This window comes from Notamacropus eugenii, chromosome 1, assembly GCF_028372415.1.
Source record: "Notamacropus eugenii isolate mMacEug1 chromosome 1, mMacEug1.pri_v2, whole genome shotgun sequence".
Lineage (NCBI taxonomy): Eukaryota > Metazoa > Chordata > Mammalia > Diprotodontia > Macropodidae > Notamacropus > Notamacropus eugenii.
The window spans coordinates 301,507,987-301,524,610 of record NC_092872.1 but is presented as its reverse complement, the minus strand read 5'-3'; the positions used below and the strand labels follow the sequence as shown (position 1 = coordinate 301,524,610).

General features: G+C 40.0%; 1 protein-coding gene across 2 annotated transcripts; it reads right to left on the bottom strand.

Moving 5' to 3' along the window:
* Positions 1-3,677: 3,677 nt before the first annotated feature.
* DACT1 (dishevelled binding antagonist of beta catenin 1) lies at positions 3,678-16,349 on the bottom strand. 2 transcript variants are annotated; one of them, XM_072629332.1, is made up of 6 exons: positions 16,098-16,346; positions 15,459-15,945; positions 13,080-13,212; positions 12,137-12,292; positions 7,450-7,500; positions 3,678-7,013 (listed from the first exon to the last, which is right to left on the bottom strand). In XM_072629332.1, the coding sequence occupies exons 2-6, from the start codon at positions 15,840-15,842 to the stop codon at positions 5,125-5,127; spliced, it is 2,613 nt and encodes an 870-aa protein (XP_072485433.1). In that variant the 5' UTR covers positions 15,843-15,945; positions 16,098-16,346; the 3' UTR covers positions 3,678-5,124. The 2 variants fall into 2 exon arrangements, with proteins under 2 accessions (XP_072485433.1, XP_072485434.1); XM_072629333.1 differs by lacking the exon at positions 7,450-7,500 and having other exon boundaries at positions 15,459-16,349.
* Between the last annotated feature and the right edge of the window lie 275 nt (positions 16,350-16,624).

Here is a 16,624-nt window from a genome sequence, read left to right as displayed (position 1 = left end):
ACTATTAACGTTCTTCTCACTTGGTTATACCCAAAAGTGATTTAAGTCTTTCTAGATACCTTACGGATTTGCCAACCAGTCAAATTAAGGAGAGGTAATATTTGTGTCCCTTTCTACCACACACACATACAAATACACACACACACACACACACACACACATACACATACACACACACACCCAAAGGCCACAATTTCAAAGTGTGTTGTAATCACTTCAAAGAATTTGCTATTATTATTGACACACTAAGCAAAAACTTTTCTCCTCAACCCATTTCTTCAAGGGCAACCTACGATGGAACCATTTAGCATGACCTTAAATCTCAGCAGATAGTTGAGTAAGAGGTGGTCCTTGACTTCATCACCACTCAAACATGTCCTACCTCCCTTATTCCCACTGCCATCATCTTAATATAGGCCTTCTTTACCAGTCACCTGACCTGTCATAGTAATTTCCTAACAGGTTTTCCTACTTCCATTGTCTTCTCTCTCCAGTCTTCATACTGATGCTGGACTAATTTTCCATAGGAAGAGATCTTTTCATTTACTCTTATCTTTAAAAATCTTCAGTGACTTCCAATTGCCTCTCAAGTAAACTTAAAATTCCATCACCTTATATCCAAGGCCTTCTACAAACAAATCCTGCTTTACCTTTCCAACATATCATATTGTGCTCCCCATAAACCATACAACTCTTTGACTCCTCCCTTCCCTAGAAAACACACTAGAGTCTACCTTTTCTTGTGCCTTTTTTTAATTCTCTGCTATATACCTTGAATATTCTCCCTAACCCCACACACACTGGCTTGTTGAGGTCCTATCCATGTTTTAAGGTCAAATTCAAATGCTGCTATTTCCATGAAGCCTTCCTCTAATTCCAGTCCAGCAGTGACCTTTCCTCTCAAGCACCACACAATTTTTTTTACATATCTAATACACTTTGTCATTATTATATTATATATTATGGAATATTATATTATATATTGGAATATTATACATTATTGTCATCTATATTTCTGTGTCTCATCACATTAGACTGTAAGTTTCATTAGGATAGAAATTCATTCCTATCTCATCCAGATTTTGAGTCTTCCTCCTCACCACATTGCACTGAACACAGTAGGTGCATTATAATGTACTACTCCATATTTGGGTGAGGCTTCCCTATCCCCTACTCATACATTCTAGAAGACATTCTTCATTCAGATATTGGTTGAATTAAATAGCCTTTGAGGTCACTTCCAACTCAGGTTCTCTGATTCTCCATTATTGTTATCCCATTTTGAATTGTCTCATCTATAGAAACAGTTGTAAGGGAGTTTCTATCCTTGTACTTTTAAAGTTGCCATATGGCCCACCAAAACATGATTGTATACTTAGTAATAAAGTAATGAAAACACACAGTACCAAGTAGGAAGCACATATGAAAGCAAAGAGTCTCTTTGTCTGAGAAAAGTCTGGGATCAAGGCATAAACTCACGTGTGAATGAAAGTGAAGACTCCAGTCACTTCAAAGGGAGATGTGATGTAGGGAGCCAAAAAGATGAATTCAATCGTTAAGAAAAGAAAAAAGACATAAAAATGCAACTAAGCAAAGGAATCCCTCTCGAAGGAGGAAGAATCAAGAAGCTCTTATTTGGAAAGAATTTCACAATTGAAAAAAACTCTCAGTAGTTTTCGAAATTTACGCATATTATCTTGTGAGGTTTTGAAAATAAAGAGTTAGATTCCAGGGGCAGGAAACCTGCATTCTTGAGGCTACATGTGACCCTCTAGGTCCTCAAGTATGGCCCTTTGACTGAATCCAAACTTCTAGACAACCTGCTGTGGCCTTCTAGGTCCTCAAGTGTGGTCCTTTGACTGAATCCCCACCCCTGATGATTAGACTTTTTTTTAATGTTCCAGCACTTCTTGTGGTAGCAAAAAACTAAAAAAAGCAAACAAACAAAAAACTGAGCATCCATCAGTTGCTGAATGCCTAACCACATTGTGGTATGTAATGTAATAAAATCCTACTCGCCTGTAAAAAAATGACGAATAGGAAGAATTAAGTGAAACATAGGAAGACCCCATTAGACAGTGAGCTTTGTGTCCCCAATGCTTAGTACAGTGCTTGTCATGTAGAAAGCATCTGATAAATGTTTATCGACTGTCTGACTTGTATGTACTGATGAAGAATTAAATAAGCAGAACAAAAAAAACCTATACATACTGCCTAGAACAACATAAATGAAAAGAACAATAAAATTAAATGGAACTCCACCTAATTATAATGACAGAGCTTGGTCCTTGAGAGAAGATGAGGAAATTTACCTTTTTCCTTTCACTGGAGAAGGGTGGAAGACTTTGCACACCTGGAATATTGCATGTGCTGTTAAACCGTTTCCATTTGATCTTGATCAGTTTCACTTAACTGAGGAAATTATATGGCACAATGGATTGCTGGTTTGGAGTCAGAAAGGTCTGAGTTCAAATCCAACCTCCAATTTTTATTTGCTGTGTAACTCTGGGCAAATCACATAACCTCTGTTCATCTCATTTTCCTCAGCTGTATAATGGAGATAATAATAGCACCTATCTTCCATAATTTGGTGCTTTTCTCCCCTGGTGAATAATTGAGTACTTCACTTCTACTGATTTCAATGGCTCTTTTGTGACTAAAAACAATGGGTAACCACTGATTTATCTTATCTAGTACCAACTCCTGCAAGTTTGCAAAGGAAGAAGCTGAGACCAGGAGTCTTAGAAAATCCCATTTCTTCACGGTTCCGTTGGCTTAGCATTCATATACCTTAAAAATGCCAATTCCTTAGTAACAGGCTTTCAGAAAGTGATCTCTTCCAAAGATAATGCTCTTTGAGAACAATTTATAAAGGAAACAATACATAATTTGTAGTCCCCTTTCCTTACACAACAGCCTTTCACCACATCTTCAGGGTAGATAGACTAGAAACAAAGTTGGGAAAGGACATTGAGAGACTTCCCTTTCGAATTTCTCATCTGTTTTGCGCGTGCACGTGCACGTGTGTGTGTGTCTGTGTATGTGTACGTGTGTCTGTGTGTGTGAGGCATGACTTCTTAAAAAAAACTGGCAAGAAGTTTTGAGATATCAACTTCTCTATTTGCCTTAAGAAAAGAACTACAGAGAGAGAAAAACTGGACATGTGATTTCATTGGCATAGGGAAATCCCCCATGAGTTAACCCCCCTCTCTCCCGTTGCTGGTGGGTAGCTTCTCTGAAATTTAAAGACCTAGAGAATTCTCTAGAGCACCAAGAAATTAAATTTGGCCCTTGAAAATATCATTTTTACCATGTCTCATATATTTCAAAGGCAGGAGGCTATTCTTTTCTATAAGAAGTTATGATATGAAATAGGACATACTGAATTCTTAAAAAAAAAAAAAAACAGAAGAATTTTTCCCATAAGTACAAGGTATCAGCATTTTAAAATTAGAAACAAAAACTAAAACTAACTTAAGAAAAAGTTTTTGATACTCTAAGTAAGTTTCTTTACTCAGCACTATTCCTTATTACCCACCCCATTTAACAGAGCTAAAATATCCATTTACTACAGATCAGTTAGTAGGATGAATGAGTATTTCACAATCAGCACGGATAATCCCTCCTAAGATTTGTAAGTCTGAACATTTGGTTTTATAAAAATGCAGCAAACTTAATAGAATTAAAACAAACTTTATTACAGCATATGTGTTGTATTAATTTACACAATGAGATATAAAAACATACTGCTTATATTATACAGAAAAGTTGACATCAATAAGAACATTTAAAACAGTTACTACTTTTACACGACATACATGTTGATAAAAAGCAATTTTACACAATACTGTTTACTAAATAGTAAATAAACCCTTCCCAGAGGGACCTATGGCTCACTCTGTAAGGGATTGCACTAACATGTTCAGGATCTAGACTGTCAAGATGATTAGACACCTTGAATGAGGCAACTTTCTAGAAGTATACATAGGACCCAATTATGGCTTTGGATTCACACTCCCAAGGGAGAAGCTAGTTATTTCGATAGTGAAGATACCACTATGAATCCTAGTAGAAAATCTGACCCCAAGGGCAAGTCATTCTAGGACACCATAGTCAGATATAGAGATTAGAATGGAAGGAATCCATGTACTAACTTCTGGTTTATGGCCCTAGAAAAGTGTTTTCCACACTCCCATCTTTGCAGTTTTCAAGTGGTCCTTTTCCTTTAGCCCTTTACTTTCCCCTTTTTCATTGTGTACATCCCTATCTTGAAGCTTCTACCTCTTCCCAGTGATTTACTTCTGGTCTAGAGGACCTGGATCAAGAAAGCAGGTAGATAAAGGAGGAATAACAAAGAAGGGAAAATTGCCTGAGAAATAAATGTCATAAATGACATAGGCAGGAAAATGAAACGAAATAATAATTTATGCTTTACTTCTTCACACACTTGAGTGTGACACTCAGGAAATTTTCTATAAAGACCATTGCCATGAAGAATCAAGAGGCATAGAGAGCTGAACTTGGGAGCCAGGAAGACATTGGTTCAGATTCAGATCTCTGACACATCCTACCTGTGTGATCCTGGGTAAATCACTAAATCTTTCAGTCTCCCAGGCAACTAACTCTTTAAGACTGATCATCTGCATTGGGAAAAGGGAACTTCCTCAGTAGAACTTATCATAGGTTCAGACATTTCTCCTTTTTTCCCCAACCCCCCCAAAAAAAGAATCAAGGGAAAGACAAAAATCATTATGTTCCATCCTTGGTGTAAAAAATACTCCTAGATGAAAAGCCAAGTAAAAAGAGTGAGATGAAGAACATCCACTCTTAGACTGATGATCAGGACATTCAAAATAAAGTCATCTGACACAGAACATTCAATGTTACCACCATGAATACTGCAGTCTTTTTACTTCTTCCTACTATGACATTCTTTATTTTCCACTTAAAGGCACTCACAGTCACACAGAGTATGAGGATGACATCATTTACCTTATATGTTTTTTAAGTGTTGAAAAAAACCATGAAAAAAGCTGCATTAAAAAAACCCCAAAACAAAACAAAAAAACAAGAACCACCTTGTTCTGTAACTAATTCATATGCATTCTATACCAAAAAGTCGCTTCAAACTGTGGTCATCAGTTTTAAAGAGCCAGACCTAAAACGAAGAATTTTCTTTTTGAGATTATGGGAGGCCTTAATTTTTACAAAAGCCTTTGTGTGGTTGTCATGAAGAGCTGGGGCTGTGACTGCCTGGAGAGGGAGAGTCTGGACAAACTGGGACCAAATCAAGCCCCCGCTTTCTTCAGAGTCACTGGTGGTAGTGCTCTCCCCCACAAATTCTACTTCACTCAAGCTCGACTCACTGTCCCCAAAGCAGTTGGTGGTATAGTTACTCCGCTCGTCCTCGCTGGTATCCACCACCGTGGAGTGGAACAGGGACTCACACTCGGCAGAATATTCAGAGTCACTAGCCACATACGCATATGGGCTCACATATGGAAGAGGGACCTGGGTATAGACTCCCATGGGTTCCCTGCGATTTCTCCTTGCCCTTCTCAAGGCTTCTTCATAGGAAATCTCTGCAGATGACTTCCACCGTCGATAGTCTGTTCGCTTATGTTTCGGTTTGGCCACAACTGCTTCCCTTCCATGCCCATGTCCATGAAACTTAGTCACAGACCTATGGAGGCTACCTGTAGGCCTGCTGGAAAGACCAGCCTCTGCCTGGGAGTTTCCACCCTTCTTCCCTCTGGAAGAGACTTTTTTGAATTTCTTATTTGTGTCCAAGTCATCAGGGAAATGACATTTCTTGCTCACAACTCTGCTTTTTTCTCTCACTGTCTGGAAGCCACCTTCTACCCCATTAAGAGCATGGGCTCTGTGCTTCAGGGTCGAACTCTTCAGGATTCTGACATTCTTGTTGGCTCTGTGTAACTTATTGTTTTGCTGCTGCCCTGGAATGAACTGAGCATTGACGAGAAGCCCATCCTCCAGGCTCTGGGAAGAAGAGCCCTCGCTCTTGAAATCTAAGGCAGGTCTCTCTTCAATAGGAAGGGAGGAAGGCAGGGGCAGAGGAGGTGGCACAGCAGGAGAGATTGCTGGCAGAGCTGCCTGTGAGCTGGTTTTCTGTGACATCTTTTTCAGTGGCTGGACAACTTTGTTCTCCTGTTGGAGAGCTGGGACTCGGCCAGGACTTTCTTTTGGAGAGGCAGTAAAGAGCTGACCACTTTCTTTAGGGGAATCCCCTGCCCCAGAAACAGGGCACCATGCAAACTCCTGGGAGCCTGGCTTGACATTTTTTGGCAGGTGCTTGCTTTGATGATCAGCAGCAACATTTGGCGGGCAGCCCACAGACACAGGCACCCTTCGGCTTTCCAGCTGTTCTCCCTTTGAGTCTTTCAACCACTGCTTCAGTGGGGAGAATGTACCATTCTCCAGAGTGGTTGTTCCACCAGAATGCAAACAGGCTTGTTTAGAATTTTTAAGGTTAACACTGTTACTGTGTGTAATTCCACCAGTCGCTCTGACACACATGCTCCCATGCCTCAGAATGCCCTTTGTGGGGTCAGCATTCACGCTTGTTCGCAACTTATTAGTCCTAACAGGATGTGTTTTTTTCTGCACTAGGCTCAAGATGTAGCCATCTATTTTCTTATTGGATGCTGGATAGGACACAGGCATGGAGTTGCTTTGTGGAAGGGAAGAATTATCTGCTTTGGCAGAATCTAGTTCAGATCCAATGCAAACATCGTTAGCACTGCTACCAAGTTGTTCCTCATCTTTTAAGGGGCTGTTGGTCATGGAAAGAAGAAACATTGGACTCTGTACAGCTACAGCATGAAGGGGACTTGGATAGCGATATATGTCATTCCCATTTTTAGATACCAAATCACACTGATATTTAGGATGCACATCTGCAATGACATCAAGGGAATTGGATTGTGGTATAGATAGCGAACGGCAAACATCTTCACGTTGACCTTCTTTGTGGTCCAACCATCCTATGAGATCTGAGGAGAAAAAAAATCGAAAATATTTTATTCATTAGCTCTATTATGACTCTGTGACTAATTTCTGAAGTAGGGATAACATCACTTATTCAAAAATCTTAAAGTATGATTCATGGACAATATTATGTACACACTGATGAATCGATTAAAATATTTCATGCTTGTGAAGTTTCCTTTTAAGGATTCTGGAAAATGAATGCTCATTAATTTCCTCACCCTTACTTTGTATTTGAGGTGGAGATGGAAAAATTAATTTTTCCTTTTAAAAAGGATAACTTTTTAATCCATTAGATTATAAATTCCTTGAGGACAGGGACTGTCTTTTGTCTCTTTTTGTATCCCCAGAACTTAGCAAACTGCCAGGCACATAGTAGGCACTCAATAAATGTTTACTGATTGATCTGAAAAGGCTGAGAATGATAATAAAATTACTCACTGTGTGACCTTTGACACATCACTTCATTTCTCTGGCCTTCAGTTTCCTCATCTATAAAATGAGAAAATTGAGCAACATGAAGTCTCTTCCATTTCTAACATTTTACGATCTATTTTCTATAATCTTAACTGTCTCCTACAAGTCTCTGGGCAAATCTTTCCTCTATCTTGATCTTATATTTTTATCTTTTTTATATAGTTAAGTAGAATAGTAGGTAAAATGCTTAACTTGTAGTCAGGAAGACCTGAGTTCCAATCTTGCCTCAGATACTTGCTAGCTGTATTACCCTGGGCAAGTCACTTAACCTCTGCCACTCTCAACTTCCCTGAGTGTAAAATGGGGATAATAATAGTATCATTACAGAGGATGAAAAAAATATACGTAAAGGTTATATAAACTTTAAAGTGCTATATTCAATGACGCTGCTAATGATGATGATGATGTATCTAGGTATCACAATGAATGGTACTGAAGTTCAGCGTTAGGAAGACCTGAGTTCTAATACCGCCTCAGACAGCTTACTAACTGTGTGACCCTGGGAAGACACTAAACCTCTTCATGCTTCAGTTTCCTTATGCATAAAATGGAGATAATAGTACCGGGTCCTTGTGAGGATTATATGCAACATATGTAAATCACTTTATAAATCTTAACGCACTATCTTGCCATTGCTGTACAGCTCTGTTCAATTCTTTGTAACCCCCTGGATCACAGCATGCCAGTGCTGCCCATGGGGTTTTCTTGGCAAAGATACAGGAGTGATTTGCCATTTCCTTCTCTGGTGGATTAAGGCAAACAGGGTTAAGTGACTTGCCCAGGATCACACAGCTGGTAAGTGTCTGAGGCTGAAGTTGAACTCAATTCACTGAGCCATCTAGCTATCGCTAAAATACTATATAAGTACAATATAGACGCTAGCTTTTCTTATTCTTATTGTTACTATTATTTGTAGTTTTCCCATCAGTTCAATTAGGCTCAAATATTTAATAAGTATTATTATGCAAGGCATTGAGCTAGGTAGGCACTAGAGATACAAAGATACAAATAAGACTATTACTACCCTCAGGGAGCTTACAGTCTCTTAGTTTACCTGTATGATTTATTGCAATATCATTTATTCTTTTGTATTTCCTTAAGAAAACAAATGACCTTGATTGGCATTATAATATTCAGGAATAACTTCCACAAAGAAAATCACAAAGAGAGGACCAGTTACCAAAATCTGATCATTAGAAGGACTGATCAAATTACAACAATAGCATCTTTTGATTTTCAACTGTAATGCTTGGATGTATTCATGATTTCAACATAGGCATTCCTACTAGTATATCTCTCAACCCATCCAAACTTTCTCATCCAAGTGAATTCCTGTCCATGTCTTTCCATGAATCCTATCTAAAACAACCTCTGCCACAAAATGCACTGAAGGTCTTTCTCTAAGACCCTCCATGCTTCGTAGTTACTAGGGTCAAGCTCAATCTCCATCAGCTGTTATCCCTTCTCAATCACCAGCCCACCTCCTTTCCAAGAGTACATATCCTTGGTGCACAACTTCTTACACACTTAGAGAACCACCCTTCAGTTAATCTAAAGAAAAAACAATTTGTTTTGGACGGGAGGAAAATCCATTAATAAGCAATTTAATGAGTTCTTGGTTATGAGTTCTTGGTACCAGTGAACTTAGAAACCATTGGCAGGAAAACAATTTGTATTTTTGCCAGGGCTATGCCCTGAAGAAGATGTTCTACATTCTTCATCCAGGAAAAGACCTTTTCTCAGTCATATTTCCTGGGGCTCATCTTTTACCTCCAGCCTAGAATTCAGCTTTTTAAAATATAACTTAATGAGAAATTGGATCAAACATGAATTTCCAACATCCACCAACAATTCAAAGGTAAGACTTCCGACTTTATTCATCATTTTCATCTGCTTTCTTTCTGTAGTAATGCATTATTAATATTTCTTCTGTAACATAAAATTAATTATAAATATCAAATAATATTTTAATTGTCTCCCAATTATCTAGAGGGAACAAAGTTTTAAGATTATCACTGCCCAATTAACGTTCCCTCTAGTTAGAAGATTTTTGCATTGAAGAGCAGTATATGAAATCAAAAGTACATCCACTTCTCATTATTCTTGAATGAGAAGATTCTTTTCTTAAGTTTTTTTTCTTACTCTAAAAACACAAGTCTTTCCCTTCTTTCAGAGGTACTAAGAGAACTGCCCAATTCAAGGGAAATATGCCAAAAGCTTATTGACAACTAGCAATCGTATACTTCCTTCCCTTTTATCTCCAGCCCTCCAAAAAGAAAAGTTATCCATCTGAGATGCTTGCCTTCTATCTCTTCCAGGAGCGATAGCCCTATTTATAGACTACCTTAAAATATGAATATAAAATGCTCTGAAAATAGCTTTCACACATACACACACACACACACACACACACACACACACACACACACATATCCTCTCTCCTTTGAGGAGTAAAAGAATTCCAAGATGTAAATTAAGTTAACTTTAAAGAAAAATTACATCAGAAAAGATATGCCCGTTTCTAGATCCTCACCTAACTGAATGAGTCCCATTGTTTCTACATTATATGACTATGAGATTTTTCCATGGGCTTTACTTAGGGGGGAGGAGGAAATCACTAATCAGTTTCCAAGGAAATCATCCAATCTTCTACCAAATTGCCTTTAATAGTTTTATAAAAATGTCCTTTGAGAACAATTCAGTACAGAATGGAATACAGCAATTTGTACACTTGGCCAGCATAAGATAGCCAATCTAGATAATACAAATTTGTTTTTATATCAAACTATTGGGACTGAATACACTGTTCTCAAACAAAGAAACCATTCAATTACCAATTCTCTGCTGCCATGTACCAAGCAGCCCTATCTTTCATAGATGAGAATTCAATATCAAATGAATATTGTAGTCAGACAAAGGATATAGCACCATATTCCTGTCCCTTTTCATAATACCACAGAGCATAGTCACTGAATTGCCTTTTCTCTTGCTTGGAGGCTGAGTGATAAGGAGAAACATGAGGGCAAGCAGAAAATGTCATGGGTGCATCAGTGAAGGAACACGTACACATGCAAATAAATAGTTCTTAAAATAGCACATAAAATATCCCATTCTTGTACATCATACTTCTCTGCACTCTTTCTCCAGAGACAGAATAGTGTCATTCACACTGTTGTCCATATCTCATCTCTCTGCAAAGTAAGGTACATAAAAGAAGCTAATCTTTCAGCCAAAGGATTCTGAGAGACATAATAGGACCACTGATCCCCTGGGAGCTAAGAACATACAAAAAAGTCAAGGCCGTGGCACTTCCCTGATGGATAAGATTAACTTCATAATAACTTCACTTCTAAGTTGGTGAATAAGCAGATTCAAATCCTAGTTCTCCCACTTTTTATAACCTGAGTGACTTTGGGCAAATCATGTCACCTCTCTCGGCCTCAATTTCCTCATCTGTAAAAAGAGGGGAGGTGGGACTAGATGACCTCTAAGAAATCTTCCAGTTCTACATCTAACTGCATCTATCAGTTCTATTATCTTCTGAAATGAGAAGAAATAGTCAAACTAATATTAGAACTTCAGGTTTCCAGATCTCCAGTGTTGGCACAACATTTCTGATGATAAACAAGAGTCATATGAAGTCAGAAGATGACTTAAATTCACTCTATGATTCAATTATCGACCCACTACTGCTCTGAACCAGATAGTCTTTCATGTATGAGAATTCAACCTAGACTAGATAACTACAGTGTATGCATTTGAAAATACAGCTCATGAAGCAATTAAAAAGTAACTGAATCGGAGGCCTTGGATTCTAGTTCCAGCTCTGCAATCTTCTACCCATCTCACTTAGGCCTGGTCATCTCACCTCTCTGGGTCTCAAATGATTATTTAAAACAAGAAGTTGGAGTTATATCCTAGATTCCAAACTTTTTTGATGCATAGCTTACTATAGAAATATGAGGAATCAAGGGATACCGAACATTTAATTTGTCAACCAAGAAGGATTCCCAAGAAGGGGGACTTCCAACCTCATTATGCAGACCTTGGAATTCTTCTACCTCTCCTTTCCCTCCCCATCGCCTCAACTCATTCTGTCTTTACTTCCCCCAAAACTCAAGCCAAAGTGGATGGCTTTGTGATTCCCAGACATAAATACACATCTTACCTTCCAAAACCAAGCAGGAAGGAGCAAATAACCAAAAGCAACTGGAGACAGGGTCTGGGGAATGTGGGAATCTCAGAGAAAGAGGAAGAGTTTTATGGCACACTTTATAAAGTGTGAAATACACTAGTGTGCTGCTATACACCCTCTGAAGGCAGCTAGGTAGCAAAGTGGATAGAGTGCCAAGCCTGGAGTCAGGAAGACTCATCTTTCTGAATTCAAATCTGGCCTAAGACACTTACAAACTGTGTGACCCTGGGCAGGTCACTTAACCTAGTTTGCCTCAGTTTCCTCATCTGTAAAATGAGCTGGAGAAGCAAATGGCAAACCACTCTAGGAACTTTGCAGAGAAAACCCCAAATAGGATCACATAGAGACAGACACAACTGAAATAAATGGACAATAACAGCATACACCCTTTGAGGATCATGAGGCTATATGTTGTCTAACTGTCCTTTCTGGGACTAAAATTGGTGTGAATCTTACCTGCAGATTTGGGGTGTCCATCTGAGATATTCAAAGATGTTTCCAAAGGACTGCAAAAGCAGGTGCTAGAATGGCAACTGGATAAACACTCACAGAAGACCGAATTGGAGGAATTGGAAAGTGATCCTGAGGCCCCATCACTTAGCTCATAAAACCCTAAGAATACAAACACCATTTGGAATTAGACTGCTTTGAGCAACCTACACATTTCCTACTTAAAAGGAAATTTTTTTCTAGAAAAGTTAAGAGAAGGTCTGAAGGTGAATTTAGATTCACCAGATTCATATTCTAATTTTACAGCTCTGTATCAATTTCCAAGAACTCTGGAAATCGGATGGAAAGTGGATTCTAAAAAAAACTTCACAGTTACTATCATCTACATTCAAGATGAGTTTCCTTCTATTTTTTTCCTAAGTTGTTCTATTCATACTTAATGAGAGATGAAATGGATACTGAAATAAACACAATGCAAATGTACAAATAGAAAAATCATACATGTCTATGACTTGGTCTTTACTATTATCAGGATTTAGGGGGAAAAAAGTTCAAGAGAAGACAGCAGGGAGTAAACAAAAATCTATTTTGTGAACCAAATGGCAACAAACTTTTGAAGTAGTCTCAGGAAGTTGAAGTGTGACTAATTTTGTAGCTCACTGCCGACTCTCTCACATTTCAAAGAAGGAAAGCTCTTTCAGAAATTTAAATAAAAGCCTTTTTTTTTTTAACTGGAGAATTCACTCTTATTAATGTCACTATTTTTTTGTTTGGGTTGCTTTTTTTTTTCTTTCCTTCCAAAGGATAGTGAGAATTTTTTTCCCACATTGAAAACACAAATCTATTACAATTTGACAGGTTTTTAAAATCTAATAATAAGCGACATTTGTGCTCAGTCACTATGTAACACAAGAATATAATCAGTTAGTAGAAAGCATAAGACCTTTACCTGAACTGGGGCGGCTATCTGTCTCCAAACGCTCTTCCGATGTTTTTTCTACATCCAATCTTAAATCACTTATCTGCTTGTCTAATTCTTGCAACTGGTTTAACAGACCAGCATCTCTTCTTCTCAAACAATTCTGAGATGGAAAAAAGAAAATAAAATTAAGACACATTAGTGAGAAACAGATGTTCTGTTACATATACTAAAATTACCTCATCTTACACATCAGTTCTCATTTTTCCAAGGTCAAAAATTTACCCATGAGAATGGAAATAAACGAAAACCTCAAAAGGATAAGCTCATGAAATTCTATTTTATTTTTATACATTATATATTAGCATAAAATGTATTATTATATACAAAAACTTAGGACATAAACCTAATGTCTTTAACATTTAATTACAAGATTCAAGCTACACATTTCAAAAGTTAAATGGAAAATGAAAAAACAAAAACAGAGAACCAGATGCTTTACCTATAATCATCTAAAATAAATTATTTTATAGGAAACAATAATTTAAGATCACTATTAACAGTAACTGTGTTCTAATCTAGACTGTGTTCTGGCGTCTCTATAAAGTTTTTGTTACAATCAGCATACAATTAGGGAACAATCAGCATAAGCGCCTTTGAAAACGAGAAACTACAAACGCTAGCTAGTGCCAAGTACAGTGTGAGCTGGCAGAATTTGGGACTAAGAGGTAGAATTTAAACGAGTTTCAGATTTCCCAAATAAAGCATCAGTTCTGCTAACTCGTCAGTACCATCTAGTGGTCTGCCAGAAAAACAAAATACAACCCACAGAAGGCATCTGGTTCAAATCAAGAATGTCAAGTGTACTAATTAAAATAGTATCACAAACATTGGCCAAGCTAGATTTCTCTTGATACAGTGAATGCTGCACTCCTGTGGAACAGACAATAGATACGTGCCATTTATGATCATAAGTAAATGACTTTGTTATTTATGAAGACAAAAATGCTATTGCAACAGCATAGTGCATTAAACATGCATGACCAACCAAAACTAGTTCAAGCTAGTGTCATACCCAAATTCGGTCTGAAGCCAAAAAAATATGTAAAAAAGCCAAGTCACTTTAGGGGCATAGGCTATGCTGGCAGCTTTTTACTTTAAAAAAAATTTGCATGAATATTCAGTATTCTTCCTGAATATCCATAGGTTTGAAAGCTTTGGGGTACAAACCATAACCGTTTGATGAAGATACTTATTACGGGAAAATTTGGTGAGTGAATCAAGAATCTTGAAGTTACAAGAAAATGTAGATGGCCACCAATGACTCCACAGCACCTCATTGTTTTTATTGTCCATTAATCTTTCAGCAAAGTTATGGAGGAGAATTTACATAAGGGTTTAGCTGCTGTTTTCCAAACTGCATTTTGAGGACATTGAAAAACAAAAGACTCCGCCATTGCTATGAGGCTGGGTTAAAGACGTTAATCGATGCCTGTTAGTTTTTTCTTCACCTTTAATGAAGACTGTTTAAAATGGCCCGTTCTGATGGAATCCAATAAGATGGTTTCCCTCCCCCTCCCCCTTATATCACAGTTGAATTTCAGAGTACAGTAGATATAAAATAGTATCCATTGGGGGAAGGGCGCCAGTCATTCCCACTCAATTTACATCAGTCGCATTTAGTTTTAGCTCCATTATGCAAAGGAGCTTACATCTGAAATTAAGCTTCAGATCGACTGCAAAAACTGACACGAAAAAAGAGCATTCTGGGAATGACAATGTATAACCGACCTATTCCCTAAGGTCATTTCAGTTTAATGGTTTTTTAAAAAAGTCATTTCATTTGAAGTGAAAATTTTAATCACACAAGAGCCCCTTTCTTGGCTTTTGTTACTTTTTAAAGTGAGTGAAAAAGAAAAAGGAAAGGAACTCACAAGAATTCCAAATGAAATTTTGTCTTAGGGAAGGGTTTCTCCAGCCCCCCTGAAAGCATTTAGATGACTTTCACTAGTTGAAAGGAAAAGGAAAGCTGAAGGTCATCACCAGACGAAGCAGAGAAGGTGCTGAGCCTTTGAATGGAGGGGTACCCAAATTACTCCCAGCTCTAACCTGATCCAGACACAATGCAGGCGCGCGCACACATGCACACACATAGTGACACCAAAACGAGAAAGTGTAGAAGGCGTTCGCGGCACTGGCGCCAGGGGTGCAGGGGGGAGACATTGGAGAGAAGACAGAGAGAAGCGACACCTGGGAGTGGGGAGGGGAGTGTCCTGGAAGTCAGGGACATTTTCATTTTTTGTCTTCGTATCCCCAGCGCTACAAAAGCCCGCAGACCGAAGCAAACCCTCTCTTCCCCGAAAAGGCAATCGGGGACCCCCCGGGTCTCCGCCCAGAGGCGCTACCTACCAGCTGCTGCCTCAGCAGCAAGATGTTCTCCTCCAAGTACTTCTCCTCCAGGCGACTGCGTTGGGAGGCTTCTCCGGGCGCCAGCAGCTCCCCAGCCCGAGTCGGCGCCACGCCCCCGGCTCCGGCTCCGGCTCCAGCCCCGGCCCCGGCTCCGATCCCCGGACTTCGGAGGGCACTGCGCACTAGCAGCTCCTGCCGCTGCCGTAGGAATTCCAGCTCCGCCAGACCGGCCAGCGTTGCCTCGAGCCGCTCCCGGGTGCGCTGTCGCTCAGTGTCTGCCTCGCCCTTGTCCCGCCAGCGCCCCTCGGGCTCCACCGCCCGCTGCTCTCCCCGGGGCGTCTGTGGCTCCGGTTCTTTCGTGGTGACGGCTGAACTCGGTTTCATGTCCTTCGCCCTCTTCCCAACCCCTCATCCGACTGGCAGAGGCGTGTGCGCCCCTGTCCCCGCTGGAGCCGTTCCGCAGGTGGAGTCGGGGCTCCCCAGGACGCTGTGTGTGCAGGAGAAAAGAAATCAATTTCTCCTCTGCTCTAGCTACTGCTGGTGGGCTAGGAGGCGGGGCGAGGGGTTCATGCTGCACAGAACTGGGGGGTGGGGAGCGGGGGACACCGGGCAAGAGAGGGAGGGAAATTCCCCCCTTACCACAGTCCCTGTTTCTCCACTCCAGCTGAGCCGTCCGCGGAGGAGCAGCGTCTGGCCAGCCAATCTTGTGCACACCCACCCGTCCGTCCTCGGGTGGCAGCCCCCTCCTCTGACTCTCCCAGGTCTCCTCCCAGCCAGAATCCTGTGCTGATAATGCTGCTCCGCGCAACGTCACACGCAGCTTAGCAGCTCTGCAAACGCTCAGTCCCACATCCTCCCTTTGGTCCTGCCCCCCTGTCTATTTCTCACTCTCGCTTTATCTTTCCCTCTCTCCTGTCAGGCTCACCCTTCTCTTCTATTTTCGTTCAGCTCCTTGCGCTAGTCACTCGACCCTCCCCGTTCCCCTCTTTTTTCTCTTACCCCTTGTCTCCTCCTGCCACCCATCCCCCCTTTCCCGTTCACTGAGCCCACTTTTTTTCCCTTTCTTTTCCTTATTGGTTCTCCTATTTCGCACAACTCAAGGGGCAACTGACTTGAGTCCCAGTATCCAGTTACAATCGGACTTGGAGCCAAAGTCCACGAAATAA